The sequence below is a fragment of the Aotus nancymaae genome, unplaced genomic scaffold (genome assembly GCF_030222135.1).
Source record: "Aotus nancymaae isolate 86718 unplaced genomic scaffold, 86718_ANA_hifiasm-v0.15.2.pri h1tg000059l, whole genome shotgun sequence".
Classification (NCBI taxonomy): domain Eukaryota; kingdom Metazoa; phylum Chordata; class Mammalia; order Primates; family Aotidae; genus Aotus; species Aotus nancymaae.
Genome location: NW_026988473.1, coordinates 14,531,225 through 14,558,718, shown reverse-complemented (window position 1 = coordinate 14,558,718; position 27,494 = coordinate 14,531,225). Strand labels below are relative to the sequence as shown.

General features: G+C 56.6%; 1 protein-coding gene across 1 annotated transcript; it reads right to left on the bottom strand.

The window, feature by feature from the left end:
• Positions 1-1,263: 1,263 nt before the first annotated feature.
• Positions 1,264-25,280, bottom strand: MYBPC3 (myosin binding protein C3). Its single transcript, XM_064364960.1, is given in 33 exon segments — positions 1,264-1,567; positions 1,701-1,736; positions 1,926-2,112; positions 2,418-2,554; positions 2,666-2,825; positions 3,037-3,176; positions 3,398-3,593; positions 3,761-3,849; positions 4,876-5,043; positions 5,386-5,520; positions 6,835-7,218; positions 7,902-8,061; positions 8,687-8,767; positions 9,023-9,162; positions 12,071-12,100; positions 12,205-12,311; positions 13,041-13,206; positions 13,789-13,955; positions 14,052-14,157; positions 14,243-14,367; positions 14,482-14,484; positions 14,712-14,844; positions 17,895-18,058; positions 19,117-19,133; positions 19,736-19,793; positions 19,966-19,995; positions 20,150-20,198; positions 20,707-20,824; positions 22,312-22,460; positions 22,548-22,646; positions 23,034-23,141; positions 23,779-24,045; positions 25,175-25,280. Coding segments are annotated over 32 exon segments (3,909 nt in total). The 5' UTR covers positions 25,200-25,280; the 3' UTR covers positions 1,264-1,567; positions 1,701-1,725.
• Positions 25,281-27,494: the final 2,214 nt, after the last annotated feature.

Here is a 27,494-nt window from a genome sequence, read left to right as displayed (position 1 = left end):
AAAGCTGTCCCTGGACTCTAAAAAGGCACTTCAGGCTTGAAGGAAAGGAGATGAGATCATCCATGTCCAAGCTTTGGCACACGGAGGCCCCAGCTCTGCTGTTCTCCCAGAGCAAGGCTGTGGGTGGACCTTTCATTCCTGAGCACCTGGGGGCACTGCAGAGTTGGGCTGCCACGAACTGGAGGAGCAGCCAGACTGGGAGTCCACACCTGAACTGAGATCAGGTGAAAAGCTGGGCCCTGGCCTCTCCATGCCCTAACAGGTAGGTATGGCCCAGAGAGGTGTGGTGACTCAGCCAGGGCTTGGGACGCCTGGCCAGGAGTGTCTTCCACTGAGTAGAACTCCTAGAAGCACCCCTAGGAGCCGCCTTCATGGAATTTCTGTTCTGGAAAAACCTGGCTGCATTCTCAGGGAACTTCTGAGACCTGCTGGCTTCCCCCGCCCAAAAGGAAACTGATGCTCGGAATTGGGCTCCCCATGGGGGAAGTGAGAGCAGAGTGGGGTCCAGGCCCTGACACCCACGGTCCCGGGCGGGATTGGATTGCTGTCCCCCACTGGGATGTGGGTGTGCACCAGCTGTGGGCTTGTTGCTTGCTTGGACCCCAGAGCCACCTAGTGCAGTCCCACCCCGGGACAGTCACAACACTGAGAGTCTGTCTTACCCACCTCCAGGAGGCTGCGACCACAGCACGGCCCCTGGCACAAGGGTCATGCCGAGCGCCTGGGACTGACTAATGCACTTTCCGCCATCACAGCTCAGTTCCATCATCTGAGTCAATGCCATCGGGGGAGGCAGGTTCCTTCTAGTGCTAATGTTTTATGAACTCAGATTCCACTCTGGGCCTAGTTTAATCATCCGGAAGAAAATAAAAACAGTATCTGCCCTCACTTTGCTGTGAAGACGTGTCCCCATGCCTTTTTTTTTTTTTCTTTTTAAGACAGGGTCTCTGTCACCTAGGCTGGAGTATAGTGGCACGATCTCTGCCCACTGCAACCTCTGCCAGCCAGTTTCAAGCGATTCTGCCTCGGCCTCCTGAGTAGCTGGGATTACAGGCATGCACCACCATGACTGGCTAATGTTTGTATTTTTAGTGGAGACGGGGTTCCACCATGTTGGCCAGGCTGGTCTTGAACTCCTGACTTCAGGTGATCTGCCCACCTCGGCCTCCCAAAGTTCTGGGATTACAGGTGTGAGCCACTGTGCCTGGCCATCCCTGTGTATTTTTATGAAAACAAGCACACTGAAATTGAGTACGAAGAGAGTTCTCTGTGACCACTAATCTTTTATTGCCCGGTATACATTGGGAAGACATGGCAAGCCAGAAAGATAAGTCCCCAGACACCATTTCTTGAGGCCACCCCCATTTCACTCCAAAGATCCGGGAGCTTCCGTCAGGAGCCCTGTGGACCAGTCTGCAACACCTACCCAGGCACATCCAACATAACTGCCCTGCTGATCCCCCACTGCAGCCCAGGAGACACACTTGTCACACACACATCCAACAGCAGAGAGGGGTTTCCCCAACTTCCCTCCAGGCTCCTGGCACGCGGCTGGCATCAGCTGTACCTAGGACACAGGTTCTCTTAGGAGTGAACGGAGGCCCCTACAGCCTCCCAGTTCCTGACGGCTGCCTTGGGACCAAGGGCCAGGGCTCAGCTGCTGACTTGTGCCTGGGTGTCAGGTGGTCTGGACTACATACCTGGCCATCCCCGGAGCCAGCCTGGTCACTGAGGCACTGCAGAAGAGAAGGAGGCCATGTCATTGTGTCCTAGCCTTCTGGAAGCCAGTACCCATCTGGACATGACAGGGTCGGTGCCTGTGCAGCCAGAACAGCTGCTTGGCCCAGGACAACAAAGCAAAAGCCAGGGTCCCTGCTGCTGTCCTGCTCTTCCCACCTCCCAGCCCTGGCCCCGGGGCTCCTCACCTCGCACCTCCAGGCGGCACTCACACTGTGCCTCGCCCTGTAAGTTGGCGGCCCTGCAGACATAGATGCCCCCATCAAAGGGGCAGGGCTTTCTAATCTCCAGGGTCAACACTCCCTGCTTGCTGAACATGCGGAAGCGGGCATCTTCTCCCAGGTCCAGGCCATTCTTGAACCAGGAAATCTTGGGCTACAAAGAAGGTAAAGAGAGGGAGGGAAGCCATCCAGCCTGAGAGGGGACCTGGCAGGGACCCGGGGACACGCATTTGTGTTTCTCTGGGTCCCTACTTTGGGGTTTCCCACTGGAGTCCCTGACTATGCTCAAGGCTGGAAATGAACACAGAACCAACAGTGAGTACCACGGCCCTGCTCAGGGAGAGGAGCCCAGCCCGTACACCCCAAGGTGGAGAGAAAGCAAGGGAGACTGGCTGGGAAGAGAACTGCTCGACATCAAGGCCTATGAGCCAGCCTGGACCAGAGCCCGAAGTTCCCTACCTTGGGGCTACCCCGGACAGCGCAGCAGAGCATAGCGGTGTAGCCCGCAATGACCGAGCGGTTCACCAGGGGCTGGGTGAAGCTTGGGGCCTCGGAGAAGTCCAGGGCCTTATAGTTGGGTGGCTGGTAGGTGATGCCTGTTGGTAATAGGACTTGGTACCGAGACGGCTACACCAAGCTAGGACCCCCTCCCTGTTCCCATGGCCTCCCTGCCCCAGCCCCTGGTGCAGGGAATGAGGGGACCACACCTGGTCTGGGGATAAAGACGGGCTCCTTGGTGGTGGCCGCTCTGTCACTGGAACCAACCGTATTCTGGCTGAAGACGCGGAAGTAGTAGCCATTGCCAATGATGAGCTCTGGCACCACGCAGTGGGTGCGGCGGTAATGCTCCAAGACCGTGAACCACTCCTGGGGGCAGGGAGGGAGGGGAGGCATCTCGGCCAGGCCCTCCCTGACACCGAGAGCCTCCCCTGGGTGCCCCTGGCATCTCCACCCCTACTGTGGAGGGACTCGGGGCAGCAGAGGGAGGGTGAGGGATCCATGGTGAGGACAGCGAAGGGTAGCTGGGGCCTGGGTCTGCCAGGCCTGGGCAGGGTGCACGTGGGGACCCCGGGCTCACCATGGTCTTCTTGTCAGCTTTCTGCACCGTGTAGCCCCAGAGCTCCGTGTTGCCATCATCCTGGGGTGGCTTCCACTCCAGAGCCACATTAAGACCCCAGGCCTCAGTGACCTGGAGGTCCTGGGGAGGACTTGGCTTGTCTGCGAGAGACAGACCCAGTTGGGTCACCATACCTCCTGACAGCGAGCAGGGTGACGCTGGGCTCCAGGGACCCCCTGCCCTTGCCAGCCAGGCCCGGGCCTGCTGGGCACTGGACTGGAAAATGTGAGCTGTGGGTTGGGTCCCCTGGCTCGGCCCTTGGCCCCGGCAGCCCGGCTCAGGGATGGGAAACAAGGGGCTCAGGGAGGTCTTGGCCACGCACCGACGACCTGCAGCACCAGCGTGGCCTTGTCCTCCATGTTCTCAATGCGTACTGTCACCTGGTAAGTGCCTGAATGTACGCGGCGAGCAGCCCGGATGAACAGGATGGTGTCCGTAGGGCTGTTGCGGACACTCACCTCCTCGCCTGCCAGGGGCTGCCCCTCTTTGGTCCAGGTCACCTGAGGCCGGGGCTTGCCCTGAGGGGAGGAAAAGCTTAAACCTGAACTCGGCTCTTTCCCAGGGCCGGCCACCACCCCAGTCTCTGGGATCTCAGATAGGGCCAGCCCTGAGCCATCAGTCCCCTGGCTGGGAATGGCACACTGTAGCCTCTGCCCTGGGGGACAGGGAAGGGGGCTGGTCCTACCTGAAAAGGGATGAGGAGGTTCACAGCCTCCCCGACCTTCTTCTGAATGGTCTGGCGCAGGTGCCTGGGCAGTTGGAGCCGTGGCCGTTCTGTGGGTGCAGAGTGGGGAGCTAAGTGAGGGCCCGCCACAGCCCTGAGGGGCTCCATGGCTCCATCCTCCCTTGAGACAAGGCCCAGAGAGCTGCAGCTAAGAAAAAAAGCTGCCTGCTGGGCCCTGTGCCTCCTTTAGCTCCTGAGGACACAGCAACTCCAGCCTGCCCAGGCCCAGCTGGCTTCCCCCGAGCCTCACCACATTGCTTTAAGAGGCAGGGATCAGAGCGGGTAAGCAACTTGACTGAAGTCACACAGCTAGTAAGTCACAGGCCAAGGTGTAAACCTGGGCTTTTACATCCTCTGCCCTGTGCTGTTTCCACCCCAGTTTGCTGCCTCATTCCAGCTTTGAGAACCAATCTTTACAAAAGATGGACCCTTTATTGGGATAAGGAACAGAGGAACGGGAAGTGGACCCTAGAGGGACCAATCTCAACAACACAGACAATACTTACCTGTTGGAGCTGAGACTCCTAGAAGAGAGCTTGGGTACTGTGGCCTTTATTTTCCCTGTTCCAGAACTAGGGGGCTGACATAGGCCAAGAAAGCCCTCTCTGCACTTTTTTTGTTTTTTTGTTTTTTTTTAAGACGGAGTCTCACTCTGTCGTCCAGGCTGGAGTGCAGTGGTGTGATCTCGGCTGACTGTAACCTCCGCCACCTGGTCCAAGCGATTCTCCTGCCTCAGCCTCCCAAGTAGCTGGGATTACAGGCATGCACCACCATACCCAGCTAGTTTTGTATTTTAAGTAGAGATGGTGTTCCACCAGTCTGGTCTCGAACACCTGACCTCAAGTGATCTGCCTGCCTTGGCCTCCCAAAGTGCTGGGATTACAGGCATGAGCCAGTATGCCCAGCCACCCTGTCCGTCCTTTCTTCCTGAGCCTAGTGCATGGATGATTGCTCCAACCCCTCCTGTCTCTGCCCAGCATTCTGGCAGGGCCTCCCTGGCTGTCCCCACCTCCACTGGACACCAAGGGCTTGGGGTGTCAGTGGCAGGTCTTGTGACTGCACGAAAGGGCACTCACGCAGGATCTCCTGCACCGTCACTGGCTCCGTCGTGGTAACAGGGGCTCCAGACCCCGCCATATTGTGTGCCCGCACTCGGAAGAGCAGCCGGGCGCCTGTAGGCAGGTCCTTCACCAGCATGGACGTGCGCTCCGTCAGCCCCTGCACGGCAGCCACCCACTCTGAGCCTGGGGGTGGGGAGGGGCAGGCAAGGCCACAGGCTGTGTCAGCATCGACACCCCATCCCCGCTGCCCACTCCTCTGATACGAATCTCCAGGATTGAAATATGTTTTCTAAATGTAGTTGCTGATTTCGCGTTGCTCGAAGAAGTGTTACAGTCAGCTTTACTCTGCATTTGTTTTTCACTAGGCAAGCTTTTTTGCTTCTGAAAACAGGGCAGATATTTCTCTGGATGTCCTCAATGTTTGGCAGAAGTGGGCCAAAAAACCTGACCTATGCGTGGATCTGCTTAATGGCAAGGTGAGTGTATTCTTCCTTTAGGGAGGAGGGCTGGTGGGGGGACACTCACAGCCCTCCAGGCAGTACTCCACGCTGTAGCCGTCCAGGCCTCCTGCTCCCACGCGCTCCGGGGGCCGCCACTTGAGGGAGACCGTGGTGTCCGAGACGTCCTCTACTGCCAGGTGGGTGGGTTCGCTGGGGGGACCTGGGCAGAGGAGAGGTCAGGGAGGGGTCTGAGCAAGGCTGGGGAGGCTGGAGGTCCACGGCCTAGACCCTGAGCTGCCTACTGGTCACATAGAGGGACTTCCCATTCAGCTGGCTTTCAGGTACTTTAAGGAATATTTTGGCTCCATTACAAGACATGTCTGTAGATTGTTTTGAGAACAAACAGCAAAGGCGGCCAGGCGCGGCAGCTCCCGTCTGTGATCCCAGCACTTTGGGAGGCCGAGGCAGGCGGATCACCAGAAGGCAGGAGTTCGAGACCAGCCTGGCCAACATGGTGAAACCCCGTCTCTACAAAAATACAAAAATTAGCCAGGCACGATAGTGGATGCCTGTGATCCCAGCTACTCCGGAGGCTGAGGTGGGAGAATCACTTGAACCCAGGAGGTGGAATTTCCAGGGAGGTGAAATCGAGCCAGGACTGCACTCTAGCCTGGAAAACATGGGCATTTCCTGGGACCATATGATGAGGTGAGCTGACTAAGAGCTGAACTCCAGAAGTCAGTCCCCAAAAAGAGAGGCCTGGGCCCTTCTTCCCACAGGCCCCACTTCCTGCCATCTTCTCAAGCTGTGCCCTGTCTCTGGGCCCAGGGGTCCCTGGGCCTGCCCCTGCCACGGATGGCTGCCCCCAGACTCACCCACCCTGGTGGGGACAGGTGTCCTCCGGAGCCCTGCCACACCCTCAGCTCCTGTTCCACCCACTCAGACCCCATTATACACATGAGGACACTGAGGCTTCAGGGAGGGATGACTCCAGTTGGCCTCCCGGGGACCATGGAGCTGCCTCTGCCATCTCTGAGTCTTGGTCCAGGACTCTTTCCACAGACAGACGCCCCTCAGAGCCCTCCACTAACCACAGTCCTTGCCCCATTCCATAGATGACAAACCCTGGGTTGAAGGGAGTGGGGAACAGGGGACAATGAACATGTATTGAGCACCTGCTGGATGCCAGACACCTTGACTGGTCCTCCCATATCATCCTAACAGCTCTCTGAGGCAGGCAGTGACATTATTCCCATTTTGTAGACATGGAAAGTGAGGCTTGAAAAGTGAACTAGGGATCGGCATAGTGTAAGAGTCAACCCCTCCCCAGCCAGCTGGGAGATCTCAAGCAGGTCATTTAACTGCTCAGAGCCTGTTTCCTCATCTGTAAAATGTGGCTGAGTATCCCCAGTGGAGGATGAAAGGAGACCATGGATGTAAGTGTCTCGCGTGGCTGCCTGCAGAGCAGCTGCTATTACTGGGGGCTGTTGACTGGGGGTGGGGCGGGGGGCAGGAGCAGGCCAGGCAGGCTCACCGATGGGCATGAAGGGCTGGGAGGCAGGGCTGGGCCTGGACATGCCGATGGCATTGACCGCGTAGACGCGCATCTCGTACACCACACCCTCGATCATGCGCCGCGCCTCGTGGCTCAGCTCCCGAATCAGGTCGAAGTTGAGCCGCATCCACCGGTAGCTCTTCTTCTTCTTGCGCTCCAGGATGTAGCCTGGCTCGGGGGAAGGTGGCAGCTCTGGTCTGGGACCCCGGCACCCCCACACCACCTTCCCTGGGCTCCGTCCGGTGCCCTCGCTCTCACCCAGGACGGGCTGCCCGCCGTCGTAGGCAGGTGGCTCCCACTGCACCATGCAGGAGTCCTCGCCCACGTTGCTGATCTTGGGGGCTGCAGGGGCGTCTGGCACGTCTGGAAGGGGTGGGGCCTTGAGTAATGTTGCTCATCCACTTCCCACTCCAACTAACCGCCACAGGCTGCCCCCACCACCCTCAGATCCCAAGAGATCTTTCTAGAATGCATTTCTTTCCTTCTTTTTTTTTTTTTTTAAGTGATACGGAGTCTCACTGTGTTGTCCAGGCTGGGTCTCAACAGGATGCATTTCTGATCATGTTGCCAGCCTGCCATCAACCCTCTAAGGCTTCTCCGTGCCCATATTCACCCCCGTCCTGGCTCTGATCCTCCCAACCCCACCCAGTCCTCCCCTGACATTTCATTCATTCTCCACATCCAAAAGGCCCTTTCCTTTCTCCACCCCTTTGTACAGTTTCCTCTGCCTGGGATGCCTTTCCCCACCATCTTCTCAGCCTCCTAAAGGCCTCGCCCCCCAGGCGCAGCGATGGCTCTCTGCCCAGTGCTCCCACGCAACTTTGGACACAGCTCATGTACAGCAGTGTTGCGGGAAATCTGCTGGATGCATCTGTCTCCATCTCCCCCAGAGTGGGACTCCTCGTGGGCAGAAAAACCTGCCCCATTGCCGCTCAGCTCAGGGAGCGTGCCCGTGATGTTTGCCGAGCGGCTAAATGAGTGAATGGATGGGTCTTCCTTGGGGCTGCCCCTCTGTGTTCTCTAGCTTGGACCCCGGCCGGCCTCACCGATGACCTTGACTGTGAGGTTGACCTGGTCCTCGCCCACAGGGTTCTTCACCGTGACTGTGTAGACCCCCTCATCTTCCTTCTCTGCCCCCTCAACCGTGAAGATGCTGCGGTCCTTGGTGGTCTCCACACGGACCCGGCCCTCGGTCTCACACAGCAGCTGGGGGGACGGAGAGTTGGGGTGAGATCCAAATCAGACCCCAGAGGCCCCTGCAGCCCCTGTAACAACCAGATGACCTGGGGTCCATGGGGGGAACACAGCCTGAGGGAAGACTGCACTGTCAGCATCTAGTTCAAAATCCTCTGTGTGGCACCAACTGAAGGCAGGGGCTTGGGCTCTAGCTTTGTCACAGGACCTGGGGCAGCCACCTGTCCTCTGAGATGAGCTGTTGTGAGGACCCCGTGAGACCTCACCCTTCAGAAGAACCAACAGTGCCAGGCAGGAGCTAGACCCTGGCAACTACACTGGCAGAAAAGTGCCTCGGAAACGACTCCCGAGTTGAGAGGAAGCACAGGGTCAAGGTCAGGGTCAAGGTCAGCTCAGGATGAAGGAAGCCAGGGAGCAGCCCAGTCATGAGGGCTTCCTGGCAATGAAAGGGTGTTCACGCCCTTGTGAGGGTCATCAGCACACTCCATAGAGACCCTGCCTCAGGTGTGAGGGCCCCACATGCCGGGGGTGGCGACACACCTGGTCAAGTGTGGCACCTCCATGGAGACCTCACCAAGGGCTGGACACCACGTAGGTAGAAAGTGGTTGAGGTAAACGAGCCCATCACCTCACTCACCTTCTTGTCAAACACCCACTCCTCACTGTCAGCTGCGTCCTGTGGGGCATCTGAGGCTGGCCTGGCTGAGGGCTTATTCCCCTGGGAACAGGGCAGGAGGGAAGTAGGGGGCAGAGGAGCTGACTCAGCCTAGAGGTGCCCCTCTGCCTCTTCTTCCACCCCCCGACCCACACTGCCCACCTCGTCTGTGCCCTGGCCAGTGAGCCTCTGCTCTCCCAGGGGGTAGCCAGCAGCAGGGCGTGCACATGTGGGTGGGATGTGCAGCAGGCCCTAGCACTTGGCTGGTTCCGCACACCCATCTTACAGATGGGGAGACTGAGAAGGGACCCACAGTACCTGCGTGATGGCCTTCTGCCAGATCACAGTGGGGGCAGGGTCCCCAGAGATAGGGACATCCAGACGTAGCTTATTTCCAGCTACAACCACAATGGTGTCTGGTACACGGCCCGGGCAGTCCAGGTGGATCTTGGGTGGTTCTGCGGAAGACGCAGTTCAGAGGCGCGGGAGGCCCAGGAGGGGCACAGGTCACTGGGAAGGGGCCACTAGGGAGCCTGTGTCCCAGTTTTTTATTTTTTGAGACAGAGTTTCACTCTTGTCACCCAGGCTGGAATGCAATGGCGCAATCTTGTCTCACTGCAACCTCCACCTCCCAGGTTCAAGCAATTCTCCAGCCTCAGCCTCCCGAGTAGCTGAGATCACAGGCATGCGCCACCACACCGAGCTAACTTTTGTATTTTTAGTAGACATGGAATTTCTCCATGTTGGTCAGGCTGGTCTCGAACTCCCGACCTCAGGTGATCTGCCTGCCTGGGCCTCCCAAAGTGCTGGGATTACAGGTGTGAGCCACCACGCCCGGCCCGCTTGTTGGTTTTTTTAGATTTGTATTGAGGTATAGTTTATGCCTGATAAAATGCACAGATCTGACTGTAGGCTGATGAGTTCTGACAAATAAATACACCCCTGTAACCATTAAACCAACCAAGATCTAGAACATTCCCATCACCCCAGGACATTGTCTGGGAGGCTTGTACTATTCAGGTAAGATCGCTTAGCATAGCATTTTGAAAACTGGGGGAACACCGGTCTTCACACACACACACACACACACACACACACACACACACTTAAAAGGTTCCCTGGCCAAATAAATTAGGAATCCGCCATTGGTTAAACAAAATTAAAGGCAAGTTTCTTTACCACAGGATGTTTCAGAGCCTTTAACACCTTCTGAATCAACAAGAGCTGAGGCAGGTGTTCACTGCTTCTGAAACTGATTTCATCAGAGAACCCTTTGCAAGTGGGTTAACAATGTTCAATGAACCCAATTTAGAAAGCACACAGAGTATGCCACAGTCTAGATTATTCTCCTAAAGTTAAACTTGTAGAATGTCTGATTACAGCTTAATCTTGGGCCAGGCGCGGTGGCTCACGCCTATAATCCCAGCACTTTGGGAGGCCGAGGTGGGCGGATCACGAGGTCCAGAGATGGAGACCATTCTGGCCAACATGGCGAAACCCCATCTCTCTCTACTAAAAATACAAAAATTAGCTTGATGTGGTGGCACACGCTTGTAGTCCCAGCTACTTGGGAGGCTGAGGCAGGAGAATCGCTCGAACCCAGAAGGTGGAGGTTGCAGTGAGCTGAGATCGCGCCACTGCACTTCAGCCTGGGCAACAGAGTGAGACTTAATCAAATCAGATAAAATCAAATAGCATTTTTTTTCTATTTTTTATTTATTTATTTTATTTTATTTTAGAGACGGGGTTTTACCATGTTGGTCAGGCTGATTTCGAACTCCTGACCTCAGGTGATCTGCCCACCTTGGCCTCCCAAAGTGCTGGGATTACCGGTGCGAGCCACTGCACCCGGCCTAGATTTTTTTTTCTTTTTTTAAGAGCAATCTCCACTCACTGCAACCTCTGCCTCCCAGGTTAGAGCGATTCTCCTGCCTCAGCCTCCCAAGTAGCTGGGACTACAGGCATGCACCACCACACCTGGCTAATTTTTGTATTTTTAGTAGATGGGGTTTGCCATGTTGGCCAGGCTGGTCTGAAACTACTGACCTCAGGTAATCCACTGGCCTCGGCCTCCCAAAGTGCTGGGATTACAGACATGAGCCACTGCCCCTGGGCTGACTAAAGCTTAATTTAAAACCAGGAGAAGGAGAGGGCCAGGCGCGGTGGCTCATGCCTGTAATCCCAGCACTTTGGGAGACCAAGGCAGATGGATCACTCAAGCTAAGGGGTTTGAGACCAGTCTAGGCAACATGGCAAAGAAACCTTGTATCTATCAAGAAATACGAAAATTCACTGGCACAGTGGCGTGTGCCTGTAGTTCCAGCTACTACTGAGGTGGGAGGATCGCTTGAGCCTGTAAGGCAGAGGCTATAGTGAGCTGAGTTCGTACCATTATACTCCAGCCTAGGTGACAGAGTGAGACTGTCTCAAAAAATAAATTAATAAAAATAAAATAAAAGCAGAAGAAGTACTTCCAAAAGAAGAAAAGGGCTGGTCACAGTGACTTGTGCCTATAATCACAGCTCCTTGGGAAGCTGAGGGAGGAGGATCACTTGAGGCCAGGAATTCGAGACCAGTCTGGACAACATAGCAAGACCCTTGTCTCTACAAAATCTTTAAAAATTATCTAGATGTGGTGCTGCACACCTGTAATCCTAGCTACTTGGAAGGCTGATGTGGGAGGATCCCTTGAGCCCAGGAGTTTGAGGCTGCAGTGAGCTTTGGTCACACCACTGCGCTCCAGGCTGGGCAACAGAGTGAGATCCTGTCTCTAAAAACAATAATAATAATAATAAAATTAAACAAGACGAAAAGATGTGGCCAGGCACAGTGACTCATGCCTATAATCCCAGCACTTTGGGAGGCTGAGGCAGGTGGATCACCTGAGGTCAGCAGTTCAAGACCAGCCTGGCCAACATGGTGAAACCCCATCTCTACTAAAAATACAAAATTAGTCGGATACGGTGGCGGTCGCCTGTAGTCCCCAGCTCCTTAGGAGGCTAAGGCAGGAGAATCTCTTGAAGCTGGGAGGTAGAGGTTGCAGTGAGTCGAGACCGCACTGCTGCACTCCAGCCTGGGCGACAGAGCGAGATCCTGCCTCAAAAAACAAACACCACCAACAAAAAGCTAATCTTTTGAAAGAATAACTACCCTATGGGGGTAGGTTTCCTCTTCCCATTTTACAGAAGAGGAAACTGAGGCTCACAGAGATTATAACTGACCCGTGGTCATGAGTGGCAAAGCTGGCGCTGGGCCCCAGGCCCCCCACCCGATGCTTGCTCTTCCCTCTGTGAGTGGAGGGGAGACCTAGGTGGGTGGGTTGCAGGAAAATGGGCAGAACCAAGACACAGGGGCCCCGAGACTCACCCTGCCTGGGTACGAAGTCGATCTTGACCTCTGCAAGAGAAAGAAGGGCAAGTGGCACGGGGGCAAAGGCAGAACCCAGTGACAGGGGCTCCTGGCCCACTGCCCCGACCCACCCTAACCCAGAGCAGCCTCACCCATGAAGTGGAGCTTGGCCGACAGGTTGCAGGCGAAGCCCTCGGGCACAAAGCTGTAGTCAGCCTCGTCAGCAGGTGTGACGTCGTCAATGGTCAGTTTGTGGACCCTGCGGGGGAGCCATGGCTCGGGGGACCCCACTCAGTCACAAACCCCCAGCCAGGGTCCCAGGAGGCCCTCACCTCATCCTGGCTTGTTGGTATTCTGATTTTTTTTTAATGTTCTTTTTTTCTATGTTATCAAATTTTCCAGCTCTTTCATGTGCTTTCAGAGGTAGGCAGTGTAGAAGGGATTTCTACATCAAAGCATACCCTTGGCTGGCCCCTTGAAGACTGCGCAGGGCCTAGGTCTCATTAATCTCTGTGAACTCGGGCCCAGCACGGCCAGCCCAGTTGCTCCGGGGATGAGCAAGAGGGCGGGAGAGACAGCGAGGGACTCTGGCCAGAGCCGGCCTCCTTGGTGGCCTCCTGCCCTGCCCTGGTCACAAGTTGGGGGAGGGCGCTGGGGAGCTCCTGACCCAGTCTGTGTGTCTCCCTGCCACCTCTTTGTCTCTGTCCCTCTGTTCTTCTCTGTCTCTGACGAACTCTCCTCTGTGTGGTGTGTGCCTCCCTGTCCATAGCTTTCTGTCTCCATAGAGCTGTTTCTGTTTGTGTCTCTTTGTCTTTTTGTGTCTGTTTCTCCCTCTCTATGGATCTCTGTCTCAGTCTCTCTCCTGTCTCTGTGCTTCTGCCTCTCTGTCCTCCTGTCTCTATCTCTCTTTCTCTCTGTTTCTCCCTGTCTCTCTCTCTGTCTCCATCTCAGTCTCCGCCTGTCCCATCCGCCTGCCCTGCACACTTACCGCCCAATATGGGACACCTTTATGCGGCTGTTGGGCACCAGCTCCTTCCCATTCTTCAGCCACACACCCCGCACGTTCTCATCTGAGACCTCGCATTTGAACACGGCCTGGTCCTTTGCGCCCACCGTCAGGTCTGCGATGCTCTGGTACACCTCCAGCTTCTTCTCTGAGGAGCGGGGTGGAGCTATTGAGCTCAGGAGGGTATGTGGGCTCTCAGGCGCTGGTGCGCACGTGTCCGTGTCTGGGTGCGTGCAGGCATGTGAAAACATGTGTGTGCCTGTGTGTGCCATGCCTTGCTCTGTCGCCAGGAGCCAGGCTGGTGTGCAGTGGCGCAATCTCAGCTCACTGCAATCTCCGCCTCCTGGGTTCAAGCAATTCTCCTGCCTCAGCCTCCTGAGTAGCTGGGACTACAGGTGCGCGCCACCATGCCCAGCTAATTTTTGTATTTTTTAGTAGGGACGGAGTTTCACCATGTTGGCCAGGATGGTCTCGATCTCTTGACCTTGTGATCCGCCCACCTTGGCCTCCCAAAGTGCTGGGATTACAGGCATGAGCCACCTCACCCAGCAGCATCGTCGTTTTGGAGATGAGAAGGGTGAGGCTTAGGCTATTGACAGCCTAAAGTCACAGAAGCCTTGAGCCTGGGTTTGCCTGCTCTCCCCCTACATGGCTGGGTGGGGTGGGGTGGGGTGGGGACTGAGGGGCCCAAGCCCTGAAGCCTCTCCCCACCGACCCCAGCCAGGCTCACCCTGCACGATGAGCTCAGCCAGCGCCTGGCCCCCGCTGGTGCGCAGCGCGTAGTGCCCGGCATCCTCCAGCGTGGCCTCATTGATGATCAAGTGGTGTCTCCGCCCGTCCTTCTTGAACCGGTATTTGAAGGTCTCCTCCCGGGTCAGCTCCACCCCATCCTTCAGCCTGGCCGGGTGGGCAGGTGGGAAGTTCTGTGGCCTCTTCTGGGCAGATGTCCCTGACAACCAGCCCTGCCCCTTGCCCCGTGCCTCTGGCACTCACCATTTGACCTGCGCCCCCTCCTCCGAAACTTCACACTCAAACTCCACCCGCTGCCCCACCATCACCAGCTGGTCCTCCAAGGGGCGCGTGATGAGTACGGGGGGCTCTGTCCAGGCAGTGCGAGCGTGAGGGTTGGCTCCTCTGAGGCCGTCTCCTCCCCAGGTCCCCACGTCCCCAGCTCCCAGGCCCACCTTTGACAAAGAGCTCTGTGCTGCATTTCTCCCCACCCACCACGCACTGGTAGGCTGCGTCGTCTGCCAGCGAGCACTGGCTGATGGTCAGGGTGCGCTTGGCACCGATGGACTCGAAGATGTACCTGGGTAGGGGCCGCAGGGAAGTGGCAGGAGAGCCAGGGTCGCACCTCCGGGCCCAGGGCGCCCCATGGTAACCCCTGTGCCTCCCACCCCAAGCCAACCAGAGGGAAACTTACTTGCTGTGGAACAGAAGGGTCATCGGAGCTTTCCCAACAGGAGGAAGTGAGCCCGAGACAAAAGGAGAGAGGGGGAGGGACGGGCAGGAGCAAGAGGTCAGGAAATCAGACCCAGAGAGATGAGCTGAGAGCCACAGAGAGTCACAGACACGCGTGTGGAGATGGGCAGGAGGTGCGGTTGTGGGGATCCCCCACCTCCACCCCAGGCTCCCCCCAGCCCTGGGCCGCACCTGCCACTCATCTGGATCTCCTGACCATTCTTGAGCCACTTGACCTCAGTGTCGGGGTCGGCCAGCTCCACGGTCAGCCGGATCTTGTGGCCTTTGCTCACCTGGTAGGCAGGCTCCAGCTTCTTCTGAAAGGCTGAGCACCATCCCTCAGCCCCGGCCGCCCCACTGCCCACACCCTGCTCCCCAAAGTCTGGGCTACTGTGGCCGGGGCTGGGGCCCAGGTCCTCACCCAATCCCCCCTGTGCCTCCACCTGTCTCTCTGTGTCTCTATTTCTTTTTGTTTGTTGTTTTAATTTTTGTTTGTTTTTTGAGACAGAGTCTTGCTCTGTTGCCCAGGCTGGAGTGCAGTGCCATCTCGGCTCAGTGCAACCTCCACCTCCTGGGTTTAAGTGATTCTCCTGCCTCAGCCTCCTGAGTAGCTGGGATTACAGGTGCCCACCACCATTGCCCAGCTAATTTTTGCATTTTTAGTAGACACAGGGTTTCACCATGTTGTTCAGGCGATCGTGCTGGGATTACAGGCATGGTGTCTCTATTTCTTTATCTGTGTCTATGTGTCTGTCCATCTGCTTGTCTCTGTTTATCTGACCTTGTCCTTCTGTCTTCCTTGGGGTCTTCATCTGCTCAGCTCAGGGGTTGGGTTAGGGGCTTCCAGAAAGACAGAAGGAGAACTGGGGCTGGGACAGATGTGCCTTCTCTTCTGTCAGCAACGCCTGACTTTTGTTCTCCTGCCAGATGTTCCCACCTAGCGGCTCTCTGCGCCCGACGCTCTCACTCCCATCTCAGCCCCCAGGGCCAGTGCGATGGTCCCCTGGCTGCTGCGGTGGGGGAAACAGGGCTCAGAGAGGCGGCCAGCCCAACGCCAGCAGCCCCGCAGGCATGTGGCAGAGCTGGGTTTCGAGCCCAGCCCTGCCCTGCGACCGTGCCTTCTCTTTCGGCAGTGTTTGTAAAAGCCGGAGTTGCTGCTACTGAGCCCAGGGAGGAGGTGGGGCCCCATCCACCCAGCAGAGAAGGACCCCTGAGTCCTCAAATGCTCTGGCTGGGCCTGGAGTCAGCTGCGGAGGGGCAGAGATCTATGCCAGGTGCTCTGTGACCTTGAGCTATTTCCCTAACTAACCTCTCTGTGCCTCGCTTTCCTCCTTAGCAGCCTGGAAATGGTCACAGTCTCTCCATCACGTGTTCTGAGAATTAAATGAGACAATTATGTAAAGCACCTAGTGCCTAGCTTAGGAAGGAATTCGCTCTTTTTTTTTTTGAGATGGAGTCTCGCTCTTGTTGCCCAGGCTGTAGTGCAATGGCATGATCTCGGCTCTCCGCAACCTCTACCTCCCGGGTTCAAGGAAATTCACTCTTTTTACTATTACCGGTATTCCTGGAAGATACCCCTGCCCTTGGAGGTCCCCGTCTGCCTTGCCAGCCTCCACCTGCTCCTCCTCAGGCACCTGCAGGCCTTTGCTTGGTGCCCTCTGGGCTCAGCAGTTCAGTGGTTAACCCAGAGGCACACTGGTGGCATCCAGGGGATCCCTGGCTTAAATAGGGCCACATCGCAGGTAAGGGTGAGGTCACCTAGCTATGGGGTGAGGGAGGCGGGGCAGAGGGCTAGGGGGCCTGGGGGAGATCAGCTGGGAGGGACTAAGCAGCTCCTTTCCCCTTCCCTTCGAGCATGTATGCTTTGTATGTGTGCTTTGGGGGGTGCTCATCTCGCATACCCTGCAGGGAAGCTGACCCGTCTACTCAGTTGACGTTTATAGAGTGCTGGAGGTATGTGCCAGGCACCATGCTAGACTCAGATGTGGCAGGGAGCAGGCATCTGAGGCCCTTGATTTCCTGGCTCACACCCACCCTGGTCAGTACCTCGGTGGGGAAGGGCTAGCCTGGGCCCTCCTCCTTCCACCTGCCTGGGGGTGAGGGGGGCTAACCCAAGCCCTCCTGCTTTGTTTGCCTGAGAGGAAGATTAACCAGGCTCTTCTCTCGGCCTGTGTGTGGCTCTCCCAGCTTACCAGGCCTCTTCCCTTTTCTTTGGGGTGTGGAGACGGTTAACTGGGCATCATTTCTTTTCAGAAGAAGGTAGAGAAAGAAAGGGTAGCCTGATTTTTCCTTGGTGAGGAGGGTTAACCTGAGCTCTGTCCTTTTCCTTGTGGCTGTCCTGGCCTAACCTTTGCCCTTCTCTTCTGTCTGTGTGGAAAGGGGCTAACCTGGGCATTCCTAGGTTTTTCTACACAAGGAGGGGTTAACCTGAGCCCTTCTTTCCTGTGTGTCTCTGTGCTAAGCCAGACTCTGCTCTTTCCATGTATATGGAGGGGGTGGGGGGCTAACCTGTGCCCTCTCCTCTCCCGTGTAGGAGGGATTAACCTGTGCTCTCTCCTCTCCCATGTGGGAAGGTCTAGCCTGTGCCCTCTCCTCTCCCGTGTGGGAAGGGCTAACCTGTACCCTCTCCTCTCCCGTGTGGGAAGGTCTAGCCTGTGCCCTCACCTCTCCCGTGTGGGAAGGGCTAACCTGTGCCCTCTCCTCTCTCGTGTAGGAAGGGCTAACCTGTGCTCTCTCTTCTCCCGTGTGGGAAGGGCTAGCCTGTGCCCTCTCCTCTCTTGTGTGGGAAGGGCTAGCCTGTGCCCTCTCCTCTCCCGTGTGGGAAGGTCTAGCCTGTACCCTCTCCTCTCCCGTGTGGGAAGGGCTAACCTGTGCCCTCTCCTCTCCCGTGTAGGAAGGGCTAACCTGTGCTCTCTCTTCTCCCATGTGGGAAGGTCTAGCCTGTGCCCTCTCCTCTCTCGTGTGGGAAGGGCTAACCTGTGCCCTCTCCTCTCCCGTGTGGGAAGGTCTAGCCTGTGCCCTCTCCTCTCCCGTGTGGGAAGGGCTAACCTGTGCCCTCTCCTCTCCCGTGTGGGAAGGTCTAGCCTGTGCCCTCTCCTCTCTCGTGTGGGAAGGGCTAACCTGTGCCCTCTCCTCTCCCATGTGGGAAGGTCTAGCCTGTGCCCTCTCCTCTCCCGTGTGGGAAGGGCTAACCTGTGCCCTCTCCTCTCCGGTGTGGGGAAGGGCTAACCTGTGCCCTCTCCTCTCCCGTGTAGAAAGGATTAACCTGTGCTCTCTCCTCCCTCATGTGGGAAGGGCTAACCTGTGCCCTGTCCTCTCCTGTGTGGGGAAGGGCTAGCCTGTGTTCTCTCCTCTCCTGTCGGGGGAAGGGCTAACCTGTGCTCTTCTTCTCATCTCGTCTCATGCCCTTGAGCCTCTTCAGCATGCCACGCAGGTCAGTGACGCCGTACTGGAAGGCGATGCGCTCATACTCAGATGGGGGTGCCTGCCGCAGGATCTCCCACACGTCCTCCTCTGCTGGTGCCTCTAGCTTTGAGTCCCTGTGTCCCACAGTCCAGGCTGTGGCCAGGGGCAAGTCTGCAGCCCCCCAACCCAGCTTCCCCAGGCGGGGCTTCCTGGGCCCAGGAATAAGGACCTGTAGCCACCCCTGCCCCTCTGCCCCTTCCCTTCTGGTGGGGCAGCTGGAGTTGGTCTGAGTCCCAGGTCAGGTCTCGGGGCCAAGGGAGCATAAGGGGGGCTGGGGATATGGAGGGGTTCCTCGCAGAAGTAGGGGCGATGAGGGTGTTGGGCAATGATTGGACACTCACCTCGAGGCCCTGAAACTGCTGCTCGAGGGCAGGGAGAAAGGGCAGAAACACATGAGAAGTGCGGGTGCCTTCCCCCAAAGTCCCAGACCGCATCCGTGGCCTTCACCTCCCCCCTGTTCTCTGAGCTTCCACTGCCTGCACTGCAGGGCACCCATGCTGCTCCAGAGACTCTGGCAGGACCGCCTGTGTGCGCTGCTTTTTCTTCTCTTTTCCTCTTTCTTTCTTTCTCTTTTCTTTCTTTTCTTTTCTTTCTTTCAAGACAAGGTCTTACTCTGTCGCCCAGACTGGAGTGCAATGGCACGGTCTTGGCTCACTGCAACCTCCGCCTCCCGGGTTCAAGCTATTCTCCTGCCTCAACCTCCCTAGTAGCTGGGATTACAGGTATCTGACACTGTACCTGGTTGTTTTGTATTTTTTTTTTTTTTTTGAGATGGAGTTTCACTCTTGTTACCCAGGCTGGAGTGCAATGGCACAATCTCGGCTCACCGCAACCTCCGCCTCCTGGGTTCAGGCAATTCTGCCTCAGCCTCCTGAGTAGCTGGGATTACAGGCACGCACCACCATGCCCAGCTAATTTTTTGTATTTTTAGTAGAGACGAGGTTTCACCATGTTGACCAGGATGGTCTCGATCTCTTGACCTTGTGATCCACCCGCCTTGGCCTCCCAAAGTGCTGGGATTATAGGTGTGAGCCACCGCACCCGGCCCTTGTTTTGTATTTTTAGTAGAGACAGAGTTTCACCATGTTGGCCAGGCTGGTCTTGAACTCCTGACCTCAGGTGATCCACCCACCTCGGCCTTTCAAAGTTCTGGGATTACAGGCGTGAGCCACCATGTATCCCTCCTAAGCTCTGACAGATAGGGGGTGGCAGGAGAACCCAAGGCACAGAGACTCACCCCGGTCCGTGGGGAGCCGCACCCTGCTCCAAGCCTCTCACCACAGCCCCTCAGGGAGGGGACGGGATCCTCCCGGCCCACCAGCGCCCTGCCACCCCAAACCTCCAGACCCTGTTTCTTACTCTCTGGGCCACAGCAGCATCAGCCATAAGGGAGGGGCCGGGGGAGAGGGAGAGAGAGGACAGAGAGAACGTAGTCAGTTGGGCCGGCTTGGTAGACAAATCCTGCAGCTTTGGGGACCCTCTCTCCATTGCTTCTGGGTCCCCAGAATTTACTGAGGGAGCTTTTGCAGCCTCAAGTGTGGAGTGGCCGTGGGGGACACTGAGGATGACTGTTGATGAGACATAACATCTGCAGAGCCCTTTAACTTCTTCCCACACTGGGATCATCGCTCGACAGACACACCAGCTCAGAGAGGTGCAGTGATGTGCTCAGGGTCACACAGCTGGCAAGCTACACTGCTGGGATTTTGGAGCCAGGCCTCACCACCTGCCCCAGAACTGCCACCCAGGACTCACCTCTTCTTCAGCAGTGAGCTGAAGTCCAGAATCCCAGCGTCCTCATGGCTGTCACTATGGAGAGGGACCCCTGGTGAGGCTGCAGTGAGGGACTGGAGGGGGCTTAGGAGCAGGACAGGGACCAGAGTGGGGAGGGAGGAAGGGACGCTGGCCATACTGGGCTCCTACCCATCTCAGCCCCCCAGGGGTCTGTGGATGGTGCAGGTAGGGCTTGGGGCAGGAGTACCTGATCCGCCGGCCACCTCCAGCTAGGCTCCTGTGGAGGTTAGACTCAGTATCTTCACCCGCCCAGGAAGCTTGCTCTCCCCCAAACCCCTCTGACTTCAGCTCTGCCCTGACCCTCAGTCCAGACCCTGAAGGGCCTCAGATCCAGCATTGGCCTCCCCCAGGTCCTGAGGATGGCCACTCACGTGCGGCGGAAGGCTGATAGGAGGTCCAGGTCTCCGGGGCCCACGGCCTCTGGGTTCAAAGGGTGGAAAGATGGGGGAAGGGGCTTCAGAGGGGGCCATTTGAGAAGCCCTGCCCTGGGGGTGGTCTCTGAGTCTTCACAGACTTGCCCATTCATGACCCTGTGAAGCTGGGCATCTGACCCAGGATCTCACCTTCCCAGCCTTCCCCAGGGTCAAGGTACCAGGGAGGTGGGACTGTTTATTGTCCCCGATTCCCACCCATCTCTCAACTCACCTTCACCCATTGACCAAACATTCAGATAGTGCCAGGCCCTGGGCCAGCAGCTGTGACACCAAGATAATAAAACAGAGTCCCACCCAGATGAGACCTGGACTCAGCCCTAAGCAACCACCCCAACCCTGCAAGCGTGGGGATTTCTGTCACACCCTTGTGTCTGCAGCATGGGCACGTGGCCAGCACTCGTGTCTGGCCAGGATGAGACAGCCTTCTTAGTGTTGGGAAAGGGAGGCAGGTGCACGGGGAGCCCGAGCCCAGGACAGACAGCAGGTCCCCTCACCGTGGACAGTAAGGTTGAAGTTGGAGCAGTCGAATTTGTCCTTGGTGGATACCTCACAGCGGTAGCCACCAGCGGAGGCAGGTTGGGCGTCGGTGATATGCAGCTCAAACAGATAGACCTGTGTGCATGGAGGGAGGGGGCGTCAGGGGACACCAGGGGCCGGGAGATAAAGCTCCTCACCCTTAAAGGAGACTGGGAGTGGCCAGTGTGGTGGCTCATGCCTGTAATCCAGCATTTTGGGAGGCTGAGAGGGTGGATCACATAAGACCAGGAGTTCCAGACTAGCCTGGCCAACGTGGTAAAACTCCATCTCTACTAAAAATAACAAAAATGGCCGGGCGCGGTGGCTCACGCCTGTAATCCCAGCACTTTGGGAGGTGAGGCGGGCGGATCACAAGGTCAAGAGATCGAGACCATCCTGGTCAACATGGTGAAACCCTGTCTCTACTAAAAATACAAAAATTAACCTGGCATGGTGGCACATGCCTGTAGTCCCAGCTCCTCGGGAGGCTGAGGCAGCAGAATTGTTTGAACCCGGGAGGTGGAGGTTGCAGTGAGCTGAGATTGTGCCACTGCACTCCAGCCTGGCAACAAAGAGAGACTCCATCTCAGAAGTAAAAATAAAAATAACAAAATTAGCCAAGCATGGTGGTGCACACATCTAGTCCCAGCTACTCAGGAGGCTGAGGTGGGAGAATCGCTTGAACCCAGGAGGCGGAGATTGCAGTGAGCCGAGATCGAGCCACCGCACTCCAGCCTGAGCAACAGAGCGAGACCCTGTCTCAAATAAATTAAAAAAAAGAAAAGGCTGAGAGTGACAAATGCCTATCAACCTTCTCACCCTCAGGGTTTAGTTAAGAGAAAGGGGACCATCTCAAAACCTATGACTGCCATCTGCTGGCACATGTGGTGAAACACGGTGCTTTTGCGCAGAGCACAGCCCGCACAGCTGAACATGTTGGCCCTTTCCTGCTAGAGGCCCCCTCTCCTGGCCCAGGACTGTGGAAGGTTAGGAAAAGCAGAGGTTTGGAGTGAACACACAAGGGTTAGACTTAAACCTTAAGGTTCTGGTGGGCAGGGTGGAAAAAAATGAAATAACACAAAAAACAAGGCTTAAGGTTCTGGACCTGTGTGTAAGTTACATTGGCACAGCTACTTAACCTCTCAAGCTTTGGTTTCCTCATCTGTATAATGAGGAATTGTTGTGGTCAATCCCTAAGGGTCCCTTGAGCCCTGATACTCACCCATCCAGGGGCTTTACAACCCACTAGCTGTTGGCCCTAGACTTCACGGTGTCCTCCGGTCTTCCTGAGCCCTCCTAGAGGTCCCTGAGCCTTATTAGGTGCCCCCTTAAGAGAGTCACATCCTCCAAGTCTCCCATGTCCCCCACAGCGCTCCTGTGAGCCTCATCATGCTCCGTGGCCTCCAGGCCTCCAGGATCTCCCTGTGGGCCCCTGGCCCCTCAACCTGCCTCCCCAGTTCCCCATGCCCCTGGCTTGCAGCTCGTGTGTGCCTCAGGTCTCATGGTGCCCTCTGTGTGCCTTCTGCCTTCCAGAGCTCTCCATGTCCCCTCTTTTCATGTCCCCATGACCCTGGTGGACCCACCTTGCTGGCGCGGTCGTAGCTGTCATGCAGCTGCAGGTGCTGGCCCACCTTGCTGCTCAGGTCCACCCACTTGCCCTTGAACCACTTGACCACGGGTGGCTTCAGGAGGCTGGCCCCGGCCACGCGGGCTGAGAAGGTGATGCTGCCACCTGTGGGGCAGGGTGACAGGCCTGGCTTGGGGAGTGTCCTGCTGCCCCCCTTCCCACCCCCTGCTGGGCACAGCAGCTCACACTCACCCACAGTCACCTCACCATCCTGTGGCCGCATCACGAAAAGGCCAATGGGGTCATCAGGGGCTTCAAGGGTGGGGCTGCTGGGAACTGCTGAGCTTGACCCTGTGAGCAAAGGCTTTTTTTTTTTCTTGAGACAGAATCTCACTGTATCCCCCAAGCTGAAGTGCAGTGGCTTAGTCTCAGCTCATTTCAACCTCCACCTCCCAGGTTCAAGCAATTCTCCTACCTCAGCCTCCCGAGGAGCTGTGATTACAGGCACGTGCCACCATGCCCAGCTAATTTTTTGTATTTTTTAGTAAAGATGGGGTTTCACCATGTTGACCAGGCTGGTCTCAAACTCCTGAACTCAAGTGATCCACCCACCTCGGCCTCCAAAGTACTGGGATTATAGGCCTGAGCCACCTTGCCGGGTCAAGCAAAGGCTTTTGAGACCTGCCCCAGACACCCCCTACCCACAGATCCTGCCCCTCCCCGCCCAGCCCCTCTCACCTTCGAGACTTGGGGCACTTCCTCCCAGCTCAGCGGTTGGGGCCAGGGCTTCTCCAGGGGCTTGAGTGCCCTCAGCAGGGGCAGGGGCCAGCACGGGCTCTGCCTTCTCTGGAGGGGATCAGATGGGAGTTGTGGTGCAGCCACTAACCAGAGACCCCTCTACTCTCTCTCTCCTGAGCATTGGACGCCTGAGCCTGCTGTGAATGAGGAAAGTCTGCCCTGTCTGTTCCCCCACTGCCCGGGCCCCTCAGAGGCAGCGAATACTGAGCTGGAGAGCCAGCCTGCTTCTTACATTCTCCTCCCTGTCCCCGGCCATCAGTCCCCACCTGCCCCTAACAGCTCCAGGTCCATCCCTGCTCTGCCCCAGCCTTGGAGCAGCCCCTCAGACTGGGCTGCGTGCCTCGTCACCCACACCTCCTGGGGCTTCCGTGCCGGCACACAAGGTGTCATCTGTGCCTGGTCATCTCCCCAGGGAGGTCTGCAGGGGGAGGGTGGGGTTGAGTCTTGTTCACCTCTCCCACCTCCCGCGTGGCTAGGACAGGCCAGGGCGGTACATGGGGGTACTTAGAGAGGTCATGTGCAGAAAAGGGGGAAAGGGCGCTCCTGGTGGGGGGTGTGGGGGCACAGCCACAGCAAAGGCAAGGAATTGTGAAAGCACCTCCTGTTCCCTGGATGGATGGAGAAGCACCTCGCTGCCCCTCCCCCCAGAAGCCTGAACCTCAGGGAAGGCTGACCAGGATCTTACCTGCCTCTATGACCTTGAGTTCGAACTTGACCTTGGAGGAGCCAGCAATGACTGCGTAGGCCCCTTGGTCAGCAGGGCCCACCCCTCGCACTGTCAGTGTGTGTCGTGTGCCCTCTGCAGCCAGGATGTACTTGTCACTGGCACTGATGTCACTGCCTCTGTGCTGCCAGCGCACCTTCACTCCTGCCCGCTCTGTCTCGGCCTCGAACACGGCAGGGCTGCCTGCTGCCACTTCCACTGACCGTGGCTTCTTGCTGAAAGCTGAGACTGAAGGGCCAGATGGAGGCTACAGCAGCCCCTGGCTGGGGCGTGCACCGCACCCCTGCAGCCCCTCTCAGTAAATACTGTGATAAGCAGTTTCCATGCATCCCCTCATGTAATACTCCTATAGTATTATTACGAGGTAGGTGCGGTTACTCTGTTCATTTCTCAGAGGAGGACACTGAGGCTCAGAGAAGCTAAGTGGCTCCTCCAAGATCACACAGCCTGTAGTCAGGAGAGCCAGGGCGGTGGTCCTGACCTCCACACGGGACTTTTGTGCTGTGTGTGTTCCCTGGATACGCCACTCTCCCAGCTTGGAGACACCCGTGAGGAGCCCAGCTCCCCTCCCCCACCATCTGGGGCCCTTGGCAGGGGGCAGGGAACTCTGCCTTTTTGGAATGTGGCCAAATTTGTCCTCCAGGGACCTCAGGCTGATAATCAGCAACTGAGATAATGCTGGCCTGGGAGGGCGTTGGGGAATGGGGACCTGGATCTCTGCCCTGGACAACCTTGGTAAGGGTATGGCCCAGGCCCAGGCCCCTGGGCTGTGATTTTCCCTGCCCTTGGCCTGAGTTCAGGGGCTCCTGACTGTCCTCTTTCAGAGAAGAGGGACTATGTCACCCCCAACATGGGGGCCACACCATACAGGCTCATGAAGCAGATAATGTCACAGCCAGGAGGAACCAACCCACTACCACCACCCGCCCCAGTCCCCAGGTTGGGAGACTAAGACCCAGAGTGGGTGGAGACTCGTCTGAGGGCATGGCGTGAGCCTGGCTCCGCTCGGCATAAATGTGGGCTCTGTCTGCAGGGATCCCCGCTGTGGAAAGCGAAGGAAATGGGGCAGGGATGGGGTCCCTTTGCGTTCTGAGAATGGCTTGACCCCGGGTGATTCCTGTCTTGCCTGTGTCCCCTCTCTGCGTCCCTCACCCTGGGTTTACCTTCACCTCTCATCAGAGGGATGGGAGAAAGAAACTGAGAATCAAAAAAGGACCCAGGAGGACTGGCTGGCCTGTCCTGGGGCTCAGTGGCCATGTCCTCTTCAGCCCCCTCAAGAACTCCCTCCTAGCCCTGCTCCCCAATTGTAGACACCCTCTGCTCCCACACTTAGACCCAACCCCAGGCCCGGAGCTACCTGGCTTCTTCCCCGGCTCAGGCATCCTGAGAGACGTCACACCAGGCACCAAGCAGGCACAGGCCACCCTAAGAGGGACTGAGTGGGGTCCTGTCCTTCCCACTATATATGGGGACCTCCCCCCTCCCCAGGCACTGCTTATCTGCCTCTTGTGCAGCCACCTGCTAAATATAGATGAATTCCAGAGAGCTGAGGTCTCTCCAGGGAGAAGGTAGTGCCACACTGTCCCTGACTGGCTCCTGTCCCATCCCCCCCCACCCTCGAAGCACAATAGAAGGGCTTCTGCCTCCCCAACCCTTGACAAACCTCGGGGGTACCCCAAGCCCTGTGTGTGTCCCGCTCACAGCAGATTGTACGGTGGGAGCATGCTTGGCCCATAACCCTGAGGCTGACGGGTCAGCAACATCCTTGCCGGCAGTTAAGGCAGTGGCCACGTCCACAGACCCTGGGGCCAGGCTGCCCCTGAGTCCTGGCATTGCCATCTCTTCCATCTCAAAGCACCTGGTTTCCTCATCTGTAAAGCAGGGCAGGTAACAGCAGCACCCACTGCACAGGATTGTCAACGTATGAAGTGGGTTTATCATTTTTAAAATGCTAGGCTGGGTAGGGTGGCTCATGCCTGCAATTCCAGCACTTTTGGAAGCCAGGTGGGCAGATTGAGGCCAAGAGTTTTTGAGATCAGCCTGGGCAACATGGCAAAACCCCATCTCTACTAAAAAAATAAAAATAAAGGCCGGGCGCGGTGGCCCACGCCTGTAATCCCAGCACTCTGCAGATCGGGCGGATCATGAGATCAGGAGTTCAAGACCAGCCTGGTCAACATGGTGAAACCTCGCCTCTACTAAAAATACAAAAATTAGCCAGGCATGGTGGCACGTACCTGTAATCCCAGCTACTCAGGAGGCTGAGGCAGGAGAATCCCTTGAACCCGGGAGGCAGAGGTTGCAGTGAGCCAAGATTGTGCCACTGCACTCCAGCCTGGGCAACAGTGGGAGACTCCATCTCAAAAAATTAAATTAAATTAAATTAAAAATAAATGCACACACAGAAAGTAGGCAAGTGTGGTGGTATGCACCTGTAGTACCAGCTACGCGGGAGGCTGAGGTGGGAGGATGGCTTAAGCCCAGGGAGTTTGAGGCTTCAGTAAGCCAAAATCACACCACTGCACTGCAGCCTGGGCGACAGAGTAAGACTGTGTCTCAAAAAATAATAAAAAAATAAAAATGGGCTGGGCGAAATGGTTCACACTTGTAATCCCAGCACATTGGGAGGCCGAGGCAGACAGATCACTTATGTTCAGGAGTTCAAGACCAGCCTGGGCAACATGGTGAAACCCCACCTCTACAAAAACTACACAAATCAGCCAGGCACGTGACGCACACTTCTTGTGACAGTTACTCGGGAGGGTGAGGCGGGAGAATCAGTTGAGCCCAGGAGGTCAAACCTGCAATGAGCCATCTTGGTACCGTGCAATCCAGCCTGGGAGAATAACTAACATAATAAAGACATGATGCCATTCTGCCTTCTCTTGTGTTGGGTTGCCGTGAGCCCTCTGTGGGTGAGGAGGTGTGCAGGGGTGTTGGTCCTTATGATAATGTCCTCAGAATCTGGGTTCCCTGAGGTCTTTGACTGCATTGGGAAGTCCCTCACTCCCATGCTGTCCGCCGCCACTTCTTGCTACTGTCTGAAGGAAGACTTGGTCTGTTTCTCTCTTGCTGTGGCGAGGAGCTAGAGAGCAAACAGAACACGGGGGTCCCACCAGGGATTCACCTGAGTCTAAGGTCCTGCTGGGTGTGCAGCTGCTGAGAATGCTTTATGGCCCACAGGAGCTTTGGGGCTTAATTTCTGCCCTCAGAATGCTGAAGAATATCCTCTTCCAGATAAGCAAAGCCTCCCACTCCGTGTTGACGTGTCGGGGACAGACTCAGAGTGTGGTCCAACTTGGCCACTCAGTGGCTGTGATCTTGGGCAAACTATTTGGCCTCTACAAGCCTCAGTTTCCCATTCTATAAAATGGAGTGATATTAGACTCCACATCTCAAGGTTGGCAGGTACTAACTGACCAGAAAATCCAATGTTGTTGCCATGGTCATCATATGAGTTCAAACCTCATCAAGGCTAAAAAAAAAAAAAAAAAAAAAAAAAGGCTGGGCTCACACCTGTAATCCCAGCACTTTGGGAGGCCGAAGTGGGCATATCACCTGAGGTCAGGAGTTCCAGACCAGCCTGGCCAACATGGTGAAACCCTGTCTCTACTAAAATTACAAAAAAAAAAATAGCTGGCATGGTGATGCCCGCCTGTAGTCCCAGCCACTCGGGA